The 16,724-nt window shown below is 41.3% G+C and overlaps 1 protein-coding gene across 20 annotated transcripts in view; it reads right to left on the bottom strand.

Annotated features, from left to right (window-relative positions):
• ENOX1 (ecto-NOX disulfide-thiol exchanger 1) overlaps positions 1-16,724 on the bottom strand; it is a 506,538-nt gene that overhangs the window by 129,894 nt on the left and 359,920 nt on the right. For all 20 annotated transcript variants that reach the window (XR_012159113.2, XR_012159112.2, XM_073345396.2 and 17 more), the window contains 2 exons: positions 5,654-5,827; positions 3,269-3,475 (listed from right to left, as the gene is read on the bottom strand). Coding sequence is in view for 18 of the 20 variants with exons in the window: in XM_073345396.2 (XP_073201497.1) it covers positions 3,269-3,475; positions 5,654-5,827 (381 nt within the window). In the remaining 2 variants the exon portion in view is untranslated. The remainder of the gene's footprint in view (positions 1-3,268; positions 3,476-5,653; positions 5,828-16,724) is intronic.

Below are 16,724 nucleotides of genomic sequence, written 5' to 3'. Positions count from 1 at the left end.
TCAGATAGGTGTGTGGCTGGCATGACCATACACTGGGTGGTATGTGTGTGTGTCTGTCAGATTCTGCTTTGTTTACAGAGCCACCGGCAAAGCAGTCAGCATGCCAGCGGTGAGTTGTAGAGAAGTCTGAACGCCTGTTGTCTTCCATTATTTTATGCTCTTAACAGTGTTCAAAGGTATTTGAACAGATAATAGCACCCCCCCACCACCTTTTTCAGACCTCCTCCTGGAAAGGCAATGAATTTCATTCACACAACCTCTTCCCACCTTGGTGCTTGGAATAGCAGCTTGCATTAACTGCATGCAGGATGTGTCATTTTAAATCTCTGTTTCTCACACACAGACAGAGGAAGGGGTTTTGGTCACTCGCCAGGAGCCTAACTTTAAAAGAGCAGCACCAGGAAAAATCAATTACTATGCTGTAAAAATAAAAACCAGCCTTTCCATGTTACACATCTAGTATATGCTCCAAGACTTATCTTTTGTGATTGGGTGTTACTGAGCAGGGAGCTGGCCAGTGAATGCCCTGAATACTGGACTCGGACATCCAAAAGAGAGGGCCTAGGGGCACGAGCACCCAGTGGGAGCTTAAAAATGACATTATACATTGCCTGGATACGCAGCACTGGGCAGAAACTGGAACACATTAGCAGATATAAATCATATTCAAGGTTTTGCCCATAATCTTGAAAGTTCTCCACAGGGCTGGGCCCTGGCAACCTAAGATATTGTCCTGCTCTTTCTGTCCGTGACTGCTTAGAGTTTCACAAGCTATGGAACCATCCCAGTCATGAGGGTGAAACATATGAGGGCAGGAAGCAGAACTTTCTCATCAGCTGGTCATGGCTATTTGGAATTCACTTCCATAACAGATCAGAATGGCAGCGAACTGCTCAACCTTCAGAGCAGAATGTACGCTTCTCCAGCTTAGCCGTCCTGCAATCAAAATGCAACATAATGCCTCTTCCCAACCCCCCATACATCCATTTGGAGTTAGAATGGAAAGAACTAGCGATTAGACTGCTTAATGGATTTTATAATTGCGTAAGGTACTATGGAACTAAGCATGGGATAAATACCTAGATAGATTAGATTGGATAGACAGATAAAACCGATTAGACAGACTAAGTCATCATTATCAAAGGCATGGTTTTCCCTCATATAACAAGTATACTGAAGTTATAATAAATTATACCTTCTATTTGTAGGTCTCTTTTGTATATTATAGGCTTGAGAAATTGCTTTAACTGTATGTTTTTCTTCTACCGTTTGCAAATGCATTATGTTTCAAAACACTATAAAGATTGGTTAGAAAAACACAATCATTCAGTACAATTAAAACCTGCCTCTAGTGCACGATCTTCTCTGCAGTGCTGGAAAACAGTCAAGGCTCCGAGTTTATTGCAGAATTCCATGGAAATCAAGGCTGACAGCACAAGTTAGCTGATTATGGCAGCAATGCTCACCTGTTTCTTTTTCTCTATCCCTCACTCCCAACCCACTGTCCCTTCTTTAATGTGGCTGGAGACACTAGGTAAAAAGTCTCTGCCAGAGGAACAAAAGGAACGAAGAAAGAGGAGGATGAGGAGAGAGAAAAATATGGAGATAGGGAGGATGGGAAAACAGAAGAAAGCAGAAGTGGGAGAGTAAAGAGGAGAGTTGTACAAGCAGCAGTGAAAAGGAAGAGTGAGGAAAGAGGGAGGGGGAAGGATGGAATGAAGAATGAAGGGGAGAGTCAGGAAGAGAAAGTCCCGGGAGCTCGGAAATAAACCTGCACAGAATGAGGAGGGAGGGGAGCAGAAAGGAAGTTTAACCTCCACCGCTGCTCTCTTTCCTGACTGTCCCCTAACTATAGCACATTATCGAAAAGAAACTGGCAAAATAGGAAGTAATACATTGCATACATAATAATCAGCAGATTTCAGTTAAGGCAGTCTCTGACTATTAGGGGTCAGAAGGAAACTTTCTTTGGGGTCAAGTTATCTCACATCTGCCTCCTCAGGATTCCTATAACCATCCTCTGAAGGATCTGGTGTCAGTCACTGTCAGAGACAGGATACTGGATTAGCTGGACTTTGATTCTGATCTAGCATGACAGTTTCTGTTTTTCTATGATCTTCTCTTCCACTCCCCTCACTCTTTGCACTATGCCCTTCATTTTTGGGGGGTTATGTCCAATTTAGGCCCTCATCCTAAAAAACACAAAGCAACCACGACTTGTACTATGAATAGTAGGTGTTCAACACCTCTGTAGATCAGCTGTGCTGAGCTGGGACCTGGGCTTTGTTTCATTAGTCTGTAAAGTGCCACACAAACTATAGTGATGTAGAAATAATAAATGAACACAAAAGTAATAATGAGAGATGGGAAGGAGGAAAGTTGAAACCGGAGTGGGATCGGAAAAGGAGACAGGGATGGGAGTGAAGAAATGGGGTAAAAAAAGGAAGGAGGAAAGGAAAAGATAAAGATTTGAAGAAACTTAAAAAAGTCTTTTAAAATTTCCTTAAAAAAATGATTTCACCTCCCCGAGCTCCAAAGACAGGGAATTGGAATTTTTTTTTTAAAAAGAAAGAGTGGCTGCCCCTTTGTAAAATAAAAGAGTGGGGGTTTTCCAAGTCACAATTTAACATTCACCCAAGTTTAAAGGCATGACACTTGACTTTTGTTTTAAAAAATGGTAGTTGGTGGAGATCTTGAGGAACATCCCGAACACTATATTAGGTCAGATTTTGACACCTTTACTCATGAGGAGTAGTTTTGAACAGATATCCCCATCAAAGTCAATTGGACTTTTTGTGGAGAAAGGTGTTACTCTGTATGAGTATGGGTATCAGAATCACACCTATAATGTGCTTATGAAGGCAGAATACTTTCAGGCCACACGGCAGAATGTATAAAAATATGCCAGTGAAACTGCCAGCACCTGTCACGGAAACTGGCACTGAAGTACTGCAGCAATCCTGGCCCAGGGCCCTCCACTCCCCCCCTTCCCACCCCAACGCATGAATAAAAACCATATAAACCTGCATAAAACCGAAAATAATTGCCAGGGATGGTGGGAAATTATCTGGGGTAGGTAAAATTAACAGAATCACACACTAGTCTTGGTGAGCACAAGAAAATGTGGAATTGCACCATTCCCACTCCTAGCCAAAGCTGCTGAGCTCAAGCAGCACTCGCTGAGATAAAGGCTAGGAAAATAAGCACACATTAGCATCATAAAATACAAATGAGAAGCACAGAAAATCCATTAAAGAATGTAAAGTACCAGAAAGGTAAATGGCTTTATCAACCATGAACTCCTCTGCAAAACGAATGTGACAAAAATTCTTCTTGCTTTTCCGAATAGCTGTAATATCTCCACACTGCTCAAAGACTTCCTGAATAATTTCCTCAGTAGCATTTTCTGGTAAACCTCCAACAAACACAGTCTTACACCCAGGAGGTCTCTCTCTTGTGGAAGGTGGTGGAAGATCTAAGTAAAAACAAAAATCACACTGGAACACAAAGCTTTGTCTTTGTATTCATTCATCCCAATCATCCCCATAATCAATTTTATGCACTAAAAATTATTTTGAATAGCAATTTATTTGGGAGGGGGTTGGGGTTAGGGACAATTAAATATTTTAGGGATTGGCCAAAACTGTATCCCTGAATTGTCACTATTTCCAATTTTGATTGATGGTTTCACAGTCAAATCCCTGCCATTATGATTTGCTGTCCAGGTCAGATCCAAAACCCAAAGGGGTCTATTTTCCTACTTGGATTCAATTGAAATCCCACAAGAAAAGTCTGTGAAATTTTGGACGAGAGGAACCTTAGTGCTGACATGACCTCAGACACAAACCCTGAACTCTAGTGTAAATCTGAGCTGAGTCTGAACTCAGCCACTTTGGCTCATCTCTAATTTTTTTACACAACACCGACTCAAATCGATGGGTGATGAAAATCAGGCCACATTTGTTTAGGTGTCTGCATATGGACATGGGAACCTAACTTCAGGCACTCAGGTTTGAAGATGTTACCCAGTCTTAGCGTAATTTCATTTCTCTTTTGTAATACAGAAGCATAGCAAACAGCAAAACAGAGTGGGAAACACAATGAAATGACAACATGATGAAAACCCTCTGCCAGTTATCTACTTTGTCCTGTTGCCAGATAATAGAACAGAGGCTAGAACAAGGGAAGGATAACCTAACAGCACCCAGAATACTCATTTGGCATTGAAACACCACTGGATGAAGTGACTTTTTAAAAAAAAATTATCATCATTTACGTGTAAATGAGCAAACTTAAATTTTTGGAGGCTGTATAAAAGAGTATCCATTGTCACAATGTTTCACCTTGTTTATGTGTAGATTACTAGAGCACTTTTCTGGAAAAAAAAACAGTTACAAGCCAACACTGATTAATATGAATTAGTTATTTGGCAATTAAATACGCTGAGTGAGGTTAGTCTTTTAATTGTTTTTGAAACCCAGTCTGTTTGCTTAAACAATGGGCTAGGCACAGTACAAACACAGAGCAAAATTCTGTTTGCTTCGCCTTCCTTTTTCCCCATGGTGCTGGTGAAAGGCGCCAGCTGATGACCCTAGGAACTGAAGTCCTCCGATTTAGTCACAAGATTCTGCCTTGCCCTTATGCAGATGCTCAGTGGGACGAGTTCGTCTTTCATTTGCACAGCCCATGCAAGGGCCAGGAAGAAGGGAGCACAGGGACTGCTTCCCAGGGCAAACATGGTGCTCTAAAAGGGCAGGGAGATGGAACTATAGATTTGCCCTCTCTACATGTCAAGCCCCAGAACTGGCTGTCAGCTTGGGACAACTATGCTGTGTGCCGTAACATTTCTCCTGTATCCTGGGGAGTTCCCAAGTGCTCTCTGCAGGCAGCTCAGCTCATCACCACTTACATCACTTACTACAGCCGGTGGGCAGTCTACCCCAGAAGAGGTACACAGTGGGTGACTGTTGTGCAAGCTTCCCCATATTTCCTTACCGATTCACCTTCCCCACAATGCAGAGGGAGCCCCTCTAGGGGGTGAGGCAATAGGTGAATCTTCATGCTCATTTCCATTGAAATCTTTCTTCTGAGACTGTCAACAACGGTGCCCCATCTGTATGCTGTTTTTGTGATGTGGACACCTGATCATGGGAACTAGACTAAGAGCACCACATTCAGTTCATAAGGGCCAGTGAATAACCATCGAACAGTTACAATTTTCCATCGCTACTGACTTGGGCTGGATTTGAATGAGTGACATAGAAATGAAAAAGAAATACAGAGGGGAATGGCTTATTAAAACTAAGTGAGACGTCCAGTCTCCTTCAGCTTTGTTAAATTAATCCACTTTTTTTTCTTACAAAACGTCTTTCTATGTTTGCCCTTGTATTTGTCAAGATGAATGAACATATTCTAATATTCTACCACACTGCAACACATCCATACAATTTGGTTGCAAACATTTTAGTTACCATCGCATATCCAAAATTATTCACTTTATTAAATCAGTTCTATTTCTTGCATACATGCCACTGTGGTTCCTTTTGTATTTATAAAGAAAATGTGCTCAAATATTGTTTGGCACCTAGAAACATTTTATGCAAAATATTAAGAAAACAAGATTGCCAAGCATTCTTTCTTCAGATCCACTTACTTGGGTTTGGAGGGAAGAGTGTACAGCTTTTGCAGTGAATTATTTCTTTGACAACAGGCACATCTGTTGGTGGTGGCGGCGGTACTAACCCCATGCCTGGTATCATCGGGTTAATTGGAGTTATTCCAGTCATCATGCTGAGGCTTGGATCAAAGCCTGGTACACAGATTGAATCTGTAAATACATCACATAAACCCTTGGCTTATAAATCTTGAAACTACTTCTTGTTTCCATTTTCCTGCACAGACAGTTTTGCTCTAGGCTTTTTTTCTAGGTATCATTGGATTAAAAAAGGAAAAAGAAAAAGAAAAAAAAAAAAGCTGCATTTCAGCCAGCCATCCCACTGGAAACAAATTAAAACTATGCATGAAGGAGGAAATGTGATATAATTTAAAATCTTAATATGACGGAGTGCAACACAGCACATTAAAGAGTAAAACCATGCACCATGAAGCTCTGTTATTATCTGGAATGCAATTTTCTGTTTTATAATGCCACTGTGTTGCTTACACTGCCTTCTGACCTAGAATGTGGGAAGAATATCATTTAACACTGATATGCCCTCTATATCCAATTGTCAGTTTTAACAAAACTTAGTCTTCTTGCATAAGTGACCTTGATTTATGAACACCATGGAAAAAGCTCCACTTCTAAGTGTGTTTTATATAAGTCTGGCCTGACAAAAATTCCAAGTGTTTTTTTCTTGGAAACTAAAGTTGTTACTTTACCTAATAAGGTCTTGTTTAAAGCTGAGAATCAATTTTTATTCTCTAGCTGGTATTTAGGTGGTTTAGTAAATTATCTTAAACACACTTATTATTAAATACATATTTATAATCCCCTTAAATAAATTCATATGAAATGCATATTTGGCTTTCATACACCCCTCCCCATATCTCTTTGCCAGATATTACATACATATTGTTTAAATCTGAAATATTGTTGGATTTCATAGCACCGGAGCTGTGGCATCCTGAATTAGAATAAGCAGATGTTTTAGATTAACATGAAGTCAATTTTGTAAATTCTCAATAAATAAAACATTTTGAGAGAGCGATCTCTTTGTTGCCACAACACTGCTGCTATTTGATGTCATCAATTATTTAAAAGAAAAGTGAGTTACTTGGGTTGGCCACAGGTTTTCTGCAGAGCTTTCTGGATAGCAACTGCAAAGTATTTAATGATGCATGCAAAGTCAGGAGTTAGTTCAGCAGCATGGGAGTTTGCTTTGACAAAGAGAGAAACTGTCTTTTTTTGAGAGCACAAATTGGCAAATTTGAACTACACCTTGTTATGAGGCAGCATGATGATTGGTCCACACATAGACCCAAGAACCTGGAAATCCTCAATTGTAATCCTCGGTCCGGCACTGATATGTTCTGTGGCCCTGGGCAAGTGTACTAACTGCTCTGCAGCTCAGTCTCTGCATTTGTAAAACAAGTATAATAATACTTACTTACCTGCAAAGATTAACCCAAGCGTGTTTAGCACTTTGTAGGTGTAAAGAATGCTACAAGTGCTAAATATGATCTCTGTATTATGATTTGCTGAAATACCAGTAATCCTCTTTTACCAAATTCACATAACAAAAAAAACAAAAACCAAAATGCTCTGGCTGAGAACCGCTATGCCAGTAGAAATACTCTCTAGTTCCGCTGCACACGCCCGATTGCCCCTACACTGACTATGTTCTGCTTTCAAGCCATTCTGTTTGATAGCAAGTGCACAGCAAGCAAGAATTTGCTCTAGGCTTATTGAAGACTAGTATTAATGAAAGCTCATGATATCACATTACTTTTTTCTAATAACTGGGCTTATGAAAAAGGATTTGCTCTGGGTGTCATTTTATTTTTTTTTAATATAGAGGCATGTGCATTGCTTCCAGATTATGCTTTGAAACTCCACAGCTGTCATTTCTTTCATAGGAGCCAGTAAATGACATATTAAACATTCATGTTTCCGGAGTGCTGTGAGTTAAACTCAGAGGTGAAAGGGCGAGATGCAATTCACAAGAGTCCTTAGGCGATTCTAATTTTCTCACTTGCATTTTTAAAAGTCACGCTGCTGACAGTCACGATGATCTCCCAAAGGCAGCCTGCGGTGGATAGAAGCCCATCCTTACAACTTGCTACCAGAAGTGCCTGGATAGTTCCATCACAAACAAAAAGTAACACTGCATAGTACTGAATGCGATACCTTCTATCACATCATACCCAGATAGGTAACTATATACAGCATCCACAGCAAGGCCACCACATTCTGAAAGATGCAGGGAATCAGGCAAAGCTCTCCATGCTGCTTATGCATCTCTCAGGGGCTTTCTAGAAGCCAATGGAAAACACTACCATCTGGTTGTACTCATGTAGGATGTATAAAGGATGCATAGGACCAATATTTCTGTGATATACTTCAACATGCCCTGGCATCTCTGTCCCCTGATAGGTGCAAGTGATGAGACAGAGGCATAGTCAGGAGCTCCTGAAAACTAATTTCACTTCTCCCAGGGCCTGATCCAAAGCTCAGTGAAATTAATGAAAGACTCATGTTGAACCTCCAAAAGGAAAATAAAATGTTCTACTTTATTTTGCTGGCCAGTACCTCACCAAATCTGTTTAACAGATATACAGTGTCTCTTTCTCACATGGGCTACGGTATCTCTTTGGCCACAGTAACAGGTTTCCCAAACCTTAGGTTTTGCCATTCTCTTTTCAACTAGATTAAGGTCACCCAACCAATCTATCTATTACCAGACAGGAATGTTCTTCTTCTTGTATTTAACATTTTGTTTCACTTCCACCAGAACAGATTACTAAAAATTAGACCTTTTCAAAAAATGGATAATCAAAGACAGTATTATGGAGATAATGAGTTCTTCAAAGCACTTCTATCTTACAGCACCTCCTCAGTCTTTCCTGGATTCAGTTTCAGCCATATGGTCTTCATACAGCTGGTAATCTTGAACCAGGCTCTTGGACAGTTTGGTGGTGTTTGCATCTAATGAGAAGATGATGAGCATCAACTGTGTACTCATAGAATCATAGAATATCAGGGTTGGAAGGGACCCCAGAAGGTCATCTAGTCCAACCCCCTGCTCGAAGCAGGACCAATTCCCAGCTAAATCATCCCAGCCAGGGCTTTGTCAAGCCTGACCTTAAAAACCTCTAAGGAAGGAGATTCTACCACCTCCCTAGGTAACGCATTCCAGTGTTTCACCACCCTCTTAGTGAAAAAGTTTTTCCTAATATCCAATCTAAACCTCCCCCACTGCAACTTGAGACCATTACTCCTCGTTCTGTCATCTGCTACCATTGAGAACAGTCTAGAGCCATCCTCTTTGGAACCCCCTTTCAGGTAGTTGAAAGCAGCTATCAAATCCCCCCTCATTCTTCTCTTCTGCAGGCTAAACAATCCCAGCTCCCTCAGCCTCTCCTCATAACTCATGTGTTCCAGACCCCTAATCATTTTTGTTGCCCTTCGCTGGACTCTCTCCAATTTATCCACATCCTTCTTGAAGTGTGGGGCCCAAAACTGGACACAGTACTCCAGATGAGGCCTCACCAATGTCGATGATCAGTACATCGATGTGTACTGATGACAGCTCCTTGTAAAACTCCACAGGTGAGGGGCCTGAGGGCTGTAAATCAGTGCCCACGTTGATTCTGTGCGTGCAGATTGAAAGGAATGAAGTCATCTAAGCACAGTGTCACTTACTTCTGCCACAGCTCCGATGGGATTCAGCACCATTCCATGTTTAAGCATAGAGGTGTTGCGTAGGAGTCCAGCAATATGAATTTGGATATATAGCCCTTGTCTATGGGCAGGAAATGATCATCCATTAGTGTTGACAGTGTGGTCTGTTTCATATCCTGGCATGATACCTATTTTGGATAGGTCCAGGACACTAGAGTTATCTAGTTATCAAGTTATCTATGGAAATGAACCTTGTTGAGCTTTTCAATTAGCTTGTTCAGTCTTCAGAAACAGACATATTGATAGTACTATATGGTGTGGTAAAGAAAATGAGAAATAACCCAGAACATATATCTGTTGTTGGCAGATATATTTTGATACATAATCATCTAGATATTACAGTTATGGGTATGCTACAAATGCCACACATAGATAAATTATCCATATCACTATATCACACATCTAAAGGGTAAAGATGTTATAGTTTAGCTTTATATTTTTAAAACTATTTTTAAAGGGATATAGATAGCCATACAGAGATACATTTTCTGAACTGTTGAAACTATAATTATCTACATTAACAATGTGATATAAATATGGATTTAACAATGTGGATTACAGAAAAAAGGTGACATATATTAAATACATTCATAAAAATTACTAAATCAAGTTAAGAATGTGCAAACATATAATGCTTAACTTTGAACCCTGTGAACATTGTAGATAAGTGATGAACACTATCACGTATGGGTCCACTTGCACAGTGTTGGTTTAGTAGATGCCCTGAGCGGTAATATTTTCAGGACCATGTTCTGCCTATCTATAACAAAACAAGAGTAACTTCCTGATTCATCTAATAAGTGATCTGCTAGACAGAACAATGGCAACTTTTGAAGAACAAACAAAAGACTTATATTAAAAATGGAGCTTAAAGAGACAGAGAAGAGAAATGTTCTTCCCATACACTTAAAGCAGCTCTGAGAAGCTCACTTTTTCAATAAGGAGATACAGAAACAAAAAAAAAACAACAACTCACATTAAATCTCAGGTTCTGAAAAAAGGAGCAGACAGATAAAATCCTTTTGAAAGAACTCTCTAATATGATGCACAGGAGGGGGGCAACCCCTTTTGCTAATGCAACTGTTGGGGAGTGAGCAATCGAATGTTCCCATTCCATGCTGCTTTCTGTCCTTGCCTGCCAACTCTTGCTGTCCAAGTGGTCTTCAGCTCTGCCAAGTTAAATGGTTGCTTCAATAACAAGTGCTCACAATTCTGCCATCTGTGATTTTGGGGGAAGTGCTCCATCCGCAACATCATGCCACTTCTTTTCTGCCAGTTGTTGCCATGCTGTGCTGTAGCCAGTTACGTATTTGCTCAATAAGGGCATCTTTGCTTCTTAAGGACGTAACTGTGTTCTTCTGCTGCTAATACTTAGCCCCCTGATGTGCCTTTCATTTGGCTTGTTCCTGCCAACTGCCTCTGTGGTGTTATATAACAGCTGCCAAGACATATCTTTGTTTAATTAATAAGGGCACTGATTTGTACCAACACTAATTTGTCCATGTGTACATGCATGCTTGGAAGGGTTCTTACCTTGAGTGTGCTTGTGCCTGAAGTACTTTGATATCTTCTCCTTCCTCCTTATGTGCATGTCAGTGGTGAAAACAGTTAAACAGCCTTTTCTGTTGCCCCCAGAATGATGAGCAACCCAATTAGAAAAGTGGTCACTGGTCACAATGGCAATGGTAATTTTACATCTAAGAAAAATATTCTACCTTTGCTTTAGCAGAAAGACAAAAACAAATATTCAGATCCAGCAATCCAGTTGCCAAACAACATGTACTGTGGTTATTAGCAGAATCTAGGCAGCTGCTAGTACTAAATTCAGTGGGACATGCATTGACTTCACCTCATAGGCTACAATACTGCCACTGCGGAAAGCTTATTATATTCATGTTTTTGCAGTAAAAAAAACAAAACCAAAAAACCAAAAGGGTTGTTACTCATAGAGGGGGAAGTTCTGGAACCAAGAAATCTGATAATACAATGCAGCCACCTTTGTTGATTATTCTGAAAATTAATGTTGAACCAATTTCCGAAAGTGAAAACTGGAGTTACCCTGGAAAAAGGCAAGTAGAATGCTGTGTTTGCTGCTTCTCAAGTAACAACAGATACTGCCAGTGCTATTCATCATGTGATAATGGTGGAGAATCTTAGAGTCACTTCCTTTTAGCACTGAACAAGAAGCCTTATAAGAATAAGTAAAACTGTATTATCCCTAAAACTTCTTTGTGTCTATTTCACTGTAGAGCTTCTACTCAAAACTTTCCCCCAGTCTTTCCTACTGTCTGGCTAGTATGCATACCCTTGTCTCAGTCCCCCTTTTTCTGTATAAGCAAGTAAACATGAAATGTACCACAATTTATAGATCCAGATGAATCGCTGGTTTCTGTGCACCCAGATCTTGCCATCTTTTGGCCTTGAGGAGGGTTTTAATTCCTTGGATTATCAAACCCCATAGGTGCAGTAGTAGGCTTCTGATGAGTATGTTTTGGACTTTTCTCAACAGGACTATCTGCCTTCTCCAATGAAGTGCTATGAGTGCCCTTGAGTCATGTGGTAATTGTTGTCACCAGATCACATAACAGTGGAAGGATCTTGGTGTGCAGCTATGTTCAGATAACAGAGGGCATTTTCCAATACATTTCCTCACCCAGTTTTAAATTGGTATGGGGTATCCTGGTAAACTTCCAGAGGCATTCCAAGTAATAGAGAAAAAAGCCTTAAACCTCTTCAGTTTGGTATCTCTCAGCCTCACATCTTTTAGCAGAGCCTCTCAGGACACAGATTTCTCTCTAAAGCTGGCAGCACAGCTCTGATCGGTCAATGGATAATCAGCTGAACTATGCTTGCTCCAGTGATTGACATGGGACTTGCCCTATACCTGATCATGAGGTCTTTTCTCTGTAGGATTCTCTTAGCAAACTATACTTTCTCCACCAGTCCGTTCCCCAAAGGGAACTGGAAATAAAATGCCTGAAATTATATGGTACCCCTCAAGCTTAGAACTTACTGCTGGCAAGATGCAGCCCATTGAGCTTATTCTCAAATACATTTGTTAGTCTCTAAGGTGCCACAAGTGCTCCTGTTCTTTTAACCCATTGTCAGTGACTACTATTTCTTCCAGTATGCTAAAATGAGAACAAATGTATTTTAACTTTTCTACTAACAGCCAATGGTTACCAGTTGGGTATGCCTTTTCTCCACCCAGCACGAGTGCTAAGGTTATTTAGGTAATGCTGTGGGTATGAGAGATTGTAAGAATTGTCTTTCTGGTTCTGTGTCTTTGCAAGTTCCTCTTCTGTTGATGTTCACAAAATATATCAAGCCCCACAAGCTTGAAAAATGCACTCGCCAGAAAAGATAAGGGGAGACTTATCAGTGCATGGCTGATATGTGTATGAGACATTAGATTATATGGTTGTCTTTGTTCATTGTTTTTGTCTACATCTACTCTTGTCACTTGCAAAACACAATTAAAAGTGGCACTACCCTATTTTTTTTAATTTAGCTCTCCATCTTATATAAACTCCACAACTAAGTGCAACCATCCCAAAGGTTTGGATGCCTCTGACATACATTTCAAAACACAAGAACATCTGTTTTGGAAAGTTAAGATTTTAAACTGTATTAGCAAGACGAGTTTAAACAAGAAATAAGAGTGTGGCTTTCTTTTTTACAATGTATTATTAATGGGGACCACATTGTTAAAGCACTTCAGGAAGTGGCTTTGCCCATGTGGCATGCTTTGCACAATGCCTCAGTCTTTCAGTTCATGTGTTTCTGGAAGGTGAATGGCAAGAACGGAACGTGATTGCAACCGCCAAAAATATTGTGGATTTTCTCCTCCAAGGCTTTGAAAATCCTGTTTAGTTAACAGGGGAAAAAAACAGTCTAAAACCCTCAAACCACCCACCTGATCAAGGATGTGTCTATTCAGTGCAACACTTTATTGAATATAAAAAGTTATGCATGAGTTTAACTTAGAAACTACTCCCAGTAGCACAATCAAACTACGCCCACTTCAGTGGAACATAGTTACAGTAGGACTCTACAACAAGTTATATATCTTTAACCCATTTGAGACTGCACGATGTGGCATATCTTTTGCATCAATCTCTTTAAGCCATATGATACCACTTTTGAGGCTTCTTGAACACTCTTTTTTTTTTTGCAAGAAGAACATGTCAATATTTTAAGTGTATATGAAGCACAAAGATGACAACTTGCCCATAATTTGGACCAGAAAATGTTTGACTGGTTGCAGCGTGATCATTAAGCAGATGATGAAATTTACCAGCTTGTTATACTAATGGAGCCTTGATTCAAGTCTTTCTAGCTTTCATACAGCTTGAGAGAAGATACACATGTAACATGACACAGGAAAGACAGAAAAGCAACTGCCATGGCAAGTTCTTCTTTAGACTCAGCCATGCTACTGGAAGCGGCTGCTCTAATTTCTACTTTCTTGCTCTTGTTAATACTGCCCAGCAGTGGCAACAGCAGCAATTGGTTGCACAACTTGCAAACATTGACTTCTATAGTAAGTGTGCACAAACTGATTCCATGCAAACCTGGCAGCAGGCTGGACAAACCATTCCTTTCATGGTGTATTGCCACCTTGTGTAAAACTCTACTGAAAGCCTCTTCCTGTCCCCTCCATCTGGAAGAAGGTTCAGCCAAAGTAGGTTGCTCTTGTCTGTCTGCCTCCCACTCTGTTTCTTTAAAAAGAGTTAGGCAGGAACAGGCAAAGGAAGCCCACAAAACTCCCTCTTGTGTGATAAACAGAGAACTTCCAAAATGTCTGGTGCTTACTGGGGTTTGCCAACTTTTGCCAAAGATTCAGCAAAGACTTTCTGAATACCACATTTACTTAGACACAGGAAGCCAAATCTGCCTTTGATCTATTAAAAGAAGCATTTACAAGGCACCCTCTGGGTACATCCAGACCTGGCAAAACCCTTAATTGACAAAGCAGATGCCTCTAATTACGCGATGCGAGCAGTATTGTCACAGCAACATAAGCCCCAGAATGTGCTCCACCCTGGAAAATCATGTTGATGGACCAGAACTATGAAACCTGATGCATTGTCCTGCAAGGATGAGTACTTAAGCTTAAGGTCCTCCTGACCTGCCACAGTCTTGAAACTTTGCTATTCCATCAATGTGTTGGTGAACAATGACTTCCTTTTTCTCGTGAAGCCTCTCCTATCCCACAATCCATTTGCATTAAACCTTATGTCAACTGGTATGGAATTAGCTCCAGACTCAAAATTCTGTGTCAAGAATGGGATTCTCATGTTTAAGGACTGGATCTGTGACCCAGATGGGGAACCATGCCTAGCAATACTCTGGCTATGCCATGACTTGCCCCTGACTGGCAAATTCAGCTACTAGAAAACACTGTAGCTGGTCTTTCAATATTTCTGATGGCCAAAACTAAATTTGTCCATTGAGTCCTACATTGGCTCTTGTGAGGTCTAAGCTCAGATGAAGACCCTCTGCACCAAACACTCTGGTGCTCTGATTCCACTGCTTATTCCATCTCAGCCCTTGTTGTCCATCTCCAGGGATTTTATTGTTGACCTCCGCAATTCTCAAGGCTGCATGGCAGTGATAGTTGTTGTCGACCTGCTTACAAAAATGTGTCATTTCATGCCATGACTTAAAATTCCTACCACGTAAGTAACAGCCTGTCATAAATATAAAGGGAAGGGTAAACACCTTTAAATCCCTCCTGGCCAGAGGAAAAATCCTTTCATCTGTAAAGGGTTAAGAAGCTAAGACAACCTCGCTGGCACCTGACCAAAATGACCAATGAGGAGACAAGATTCTTTCAAAGCTGGACGGGAGACGACAACAAAGGGTTCTCTCAGTCTGTGTGTTGATTTTGCCAGGACCAGAGCAGGAATGTAGGTCAGAACTCCTGTAAAAAGTCAATAAGCAATCTAGTTAGATATGCGTTAGCTTCTGTTTTGTTTAAATGGCTGATAAAATAAGTTGTGCTGAATGGAATGTATATTCCTGTTTTTGTGTCTTTGGTCTACACTAGGACTTTTGGTCAAATTTAGCAGCATTAAATCAATGTAAACCTGCACCCATCCACACGATGAAGCCCTTTACTTCGACTTAAAATCGATTTCCGTACTCCACCCCTGACAAGTGGATTAGTGCTTAAATCGGCCTTGCCGGGTCAAATTTGGGGTACTGTGGACACAATTTGATGGGATTGCCCTCCGGGAGCTATCCCAGAGTGCTCCATTGTGACTGCTCTGGACAGCACTCTCAACTCAGATGCACTGGCTGGGTAGACAGGAAAAGAACTGCGAACTTTTGAATCTCATTTCCTGTTTGGCCAGTGTGGCAAGCTGCAGGTGACCATGCAGAGCTCATCAGCAGAGGTGACCATGCAGAGCTCATCAGCAGAGGTGACCATGATGGAGTCCCAGAATCGCAAAAGAGCTCCAGCATGGACTGAACGGGAGGTACGGGATCTGATCGCTGTATGGGGAGAGGAATCCGTGCTATCAGAACTCTGTTCCAGTTTTCGAAATGCCAAAACCTTTGTCAAAATCTCCCAGGGCATGAAGGACAGAGGCCATAACAGGGACCCGAAGCAGTGCCGCGTGCAACTTAAGGAGCTGAGGCAAGCCTACCAGAAAACCAGAGAGGCGAACGGCCGCTCCGGGTCAGAGCCCCAAAAATGCCGCTTCTATGATGAGCTGCATGCCATTTTAGGGGGTTCAGCCACCACTACCCCAGCCGTGTTGTTTGACTCCTTCAATGGAGATGGAGGCAACATGGAAGCAGGTTTTGGGGACTAAGAAGATGATGAGGAGGAGGAGGTTGTAGATAGCTCACAGCAAGCAAGCGGAGAAACCAGTTTTCCTGACAGCCAGGAACTGTTTCTCACCCTGGACCTGGAGCCAGTATCCCCCGAACCCACCCAAGGCTGCCTCCTGGACCCGGCAGGCGGAGAAGGGACCTCTGGTGAGTGTACCTTTTAAAATACTATACATGGTTTAAAAGCAAGCATGTGAAAGGATTAATTTGCCGTGGCATTCGCGGCTCTCCTGGATGTACTCCCAAAGCCTTTGCAAAAGGTTTCTGGGGAGGGCAGCCTTATTGCGTCCTCCATGGTAGGACACTTTACCACTCCAGGCCAGTAACACGTACTCGGGAATCATTGTACAACAAAGCATTGCAGTGTATGTTTGCTGGTGTTCAAACAACATCCGTTCTTTATCTCTCTGTGTTACTCTTAGGAGAGTGAGATACCATTCATGGTCACCTGATTGAAAGAGGGTGCTTTTCTTCAGGG

Source organism: Lepidochelys kempii, chromosome 1, assembly GCF_965140285.1.
Source record: "Lepidochelys kempii isolate rLepKem1 chromosome 1, rLepKem1.hap1, whole genome shotgun sequence".
NCBI lineage: Eukaryota > Metazoa > Chordata > Testudines > Cheloniidae > Lepidochelys > Lepidochelys kempii.
This window is presented reverse-complemented; position numbering and strand designations above follow the sequence as displayed.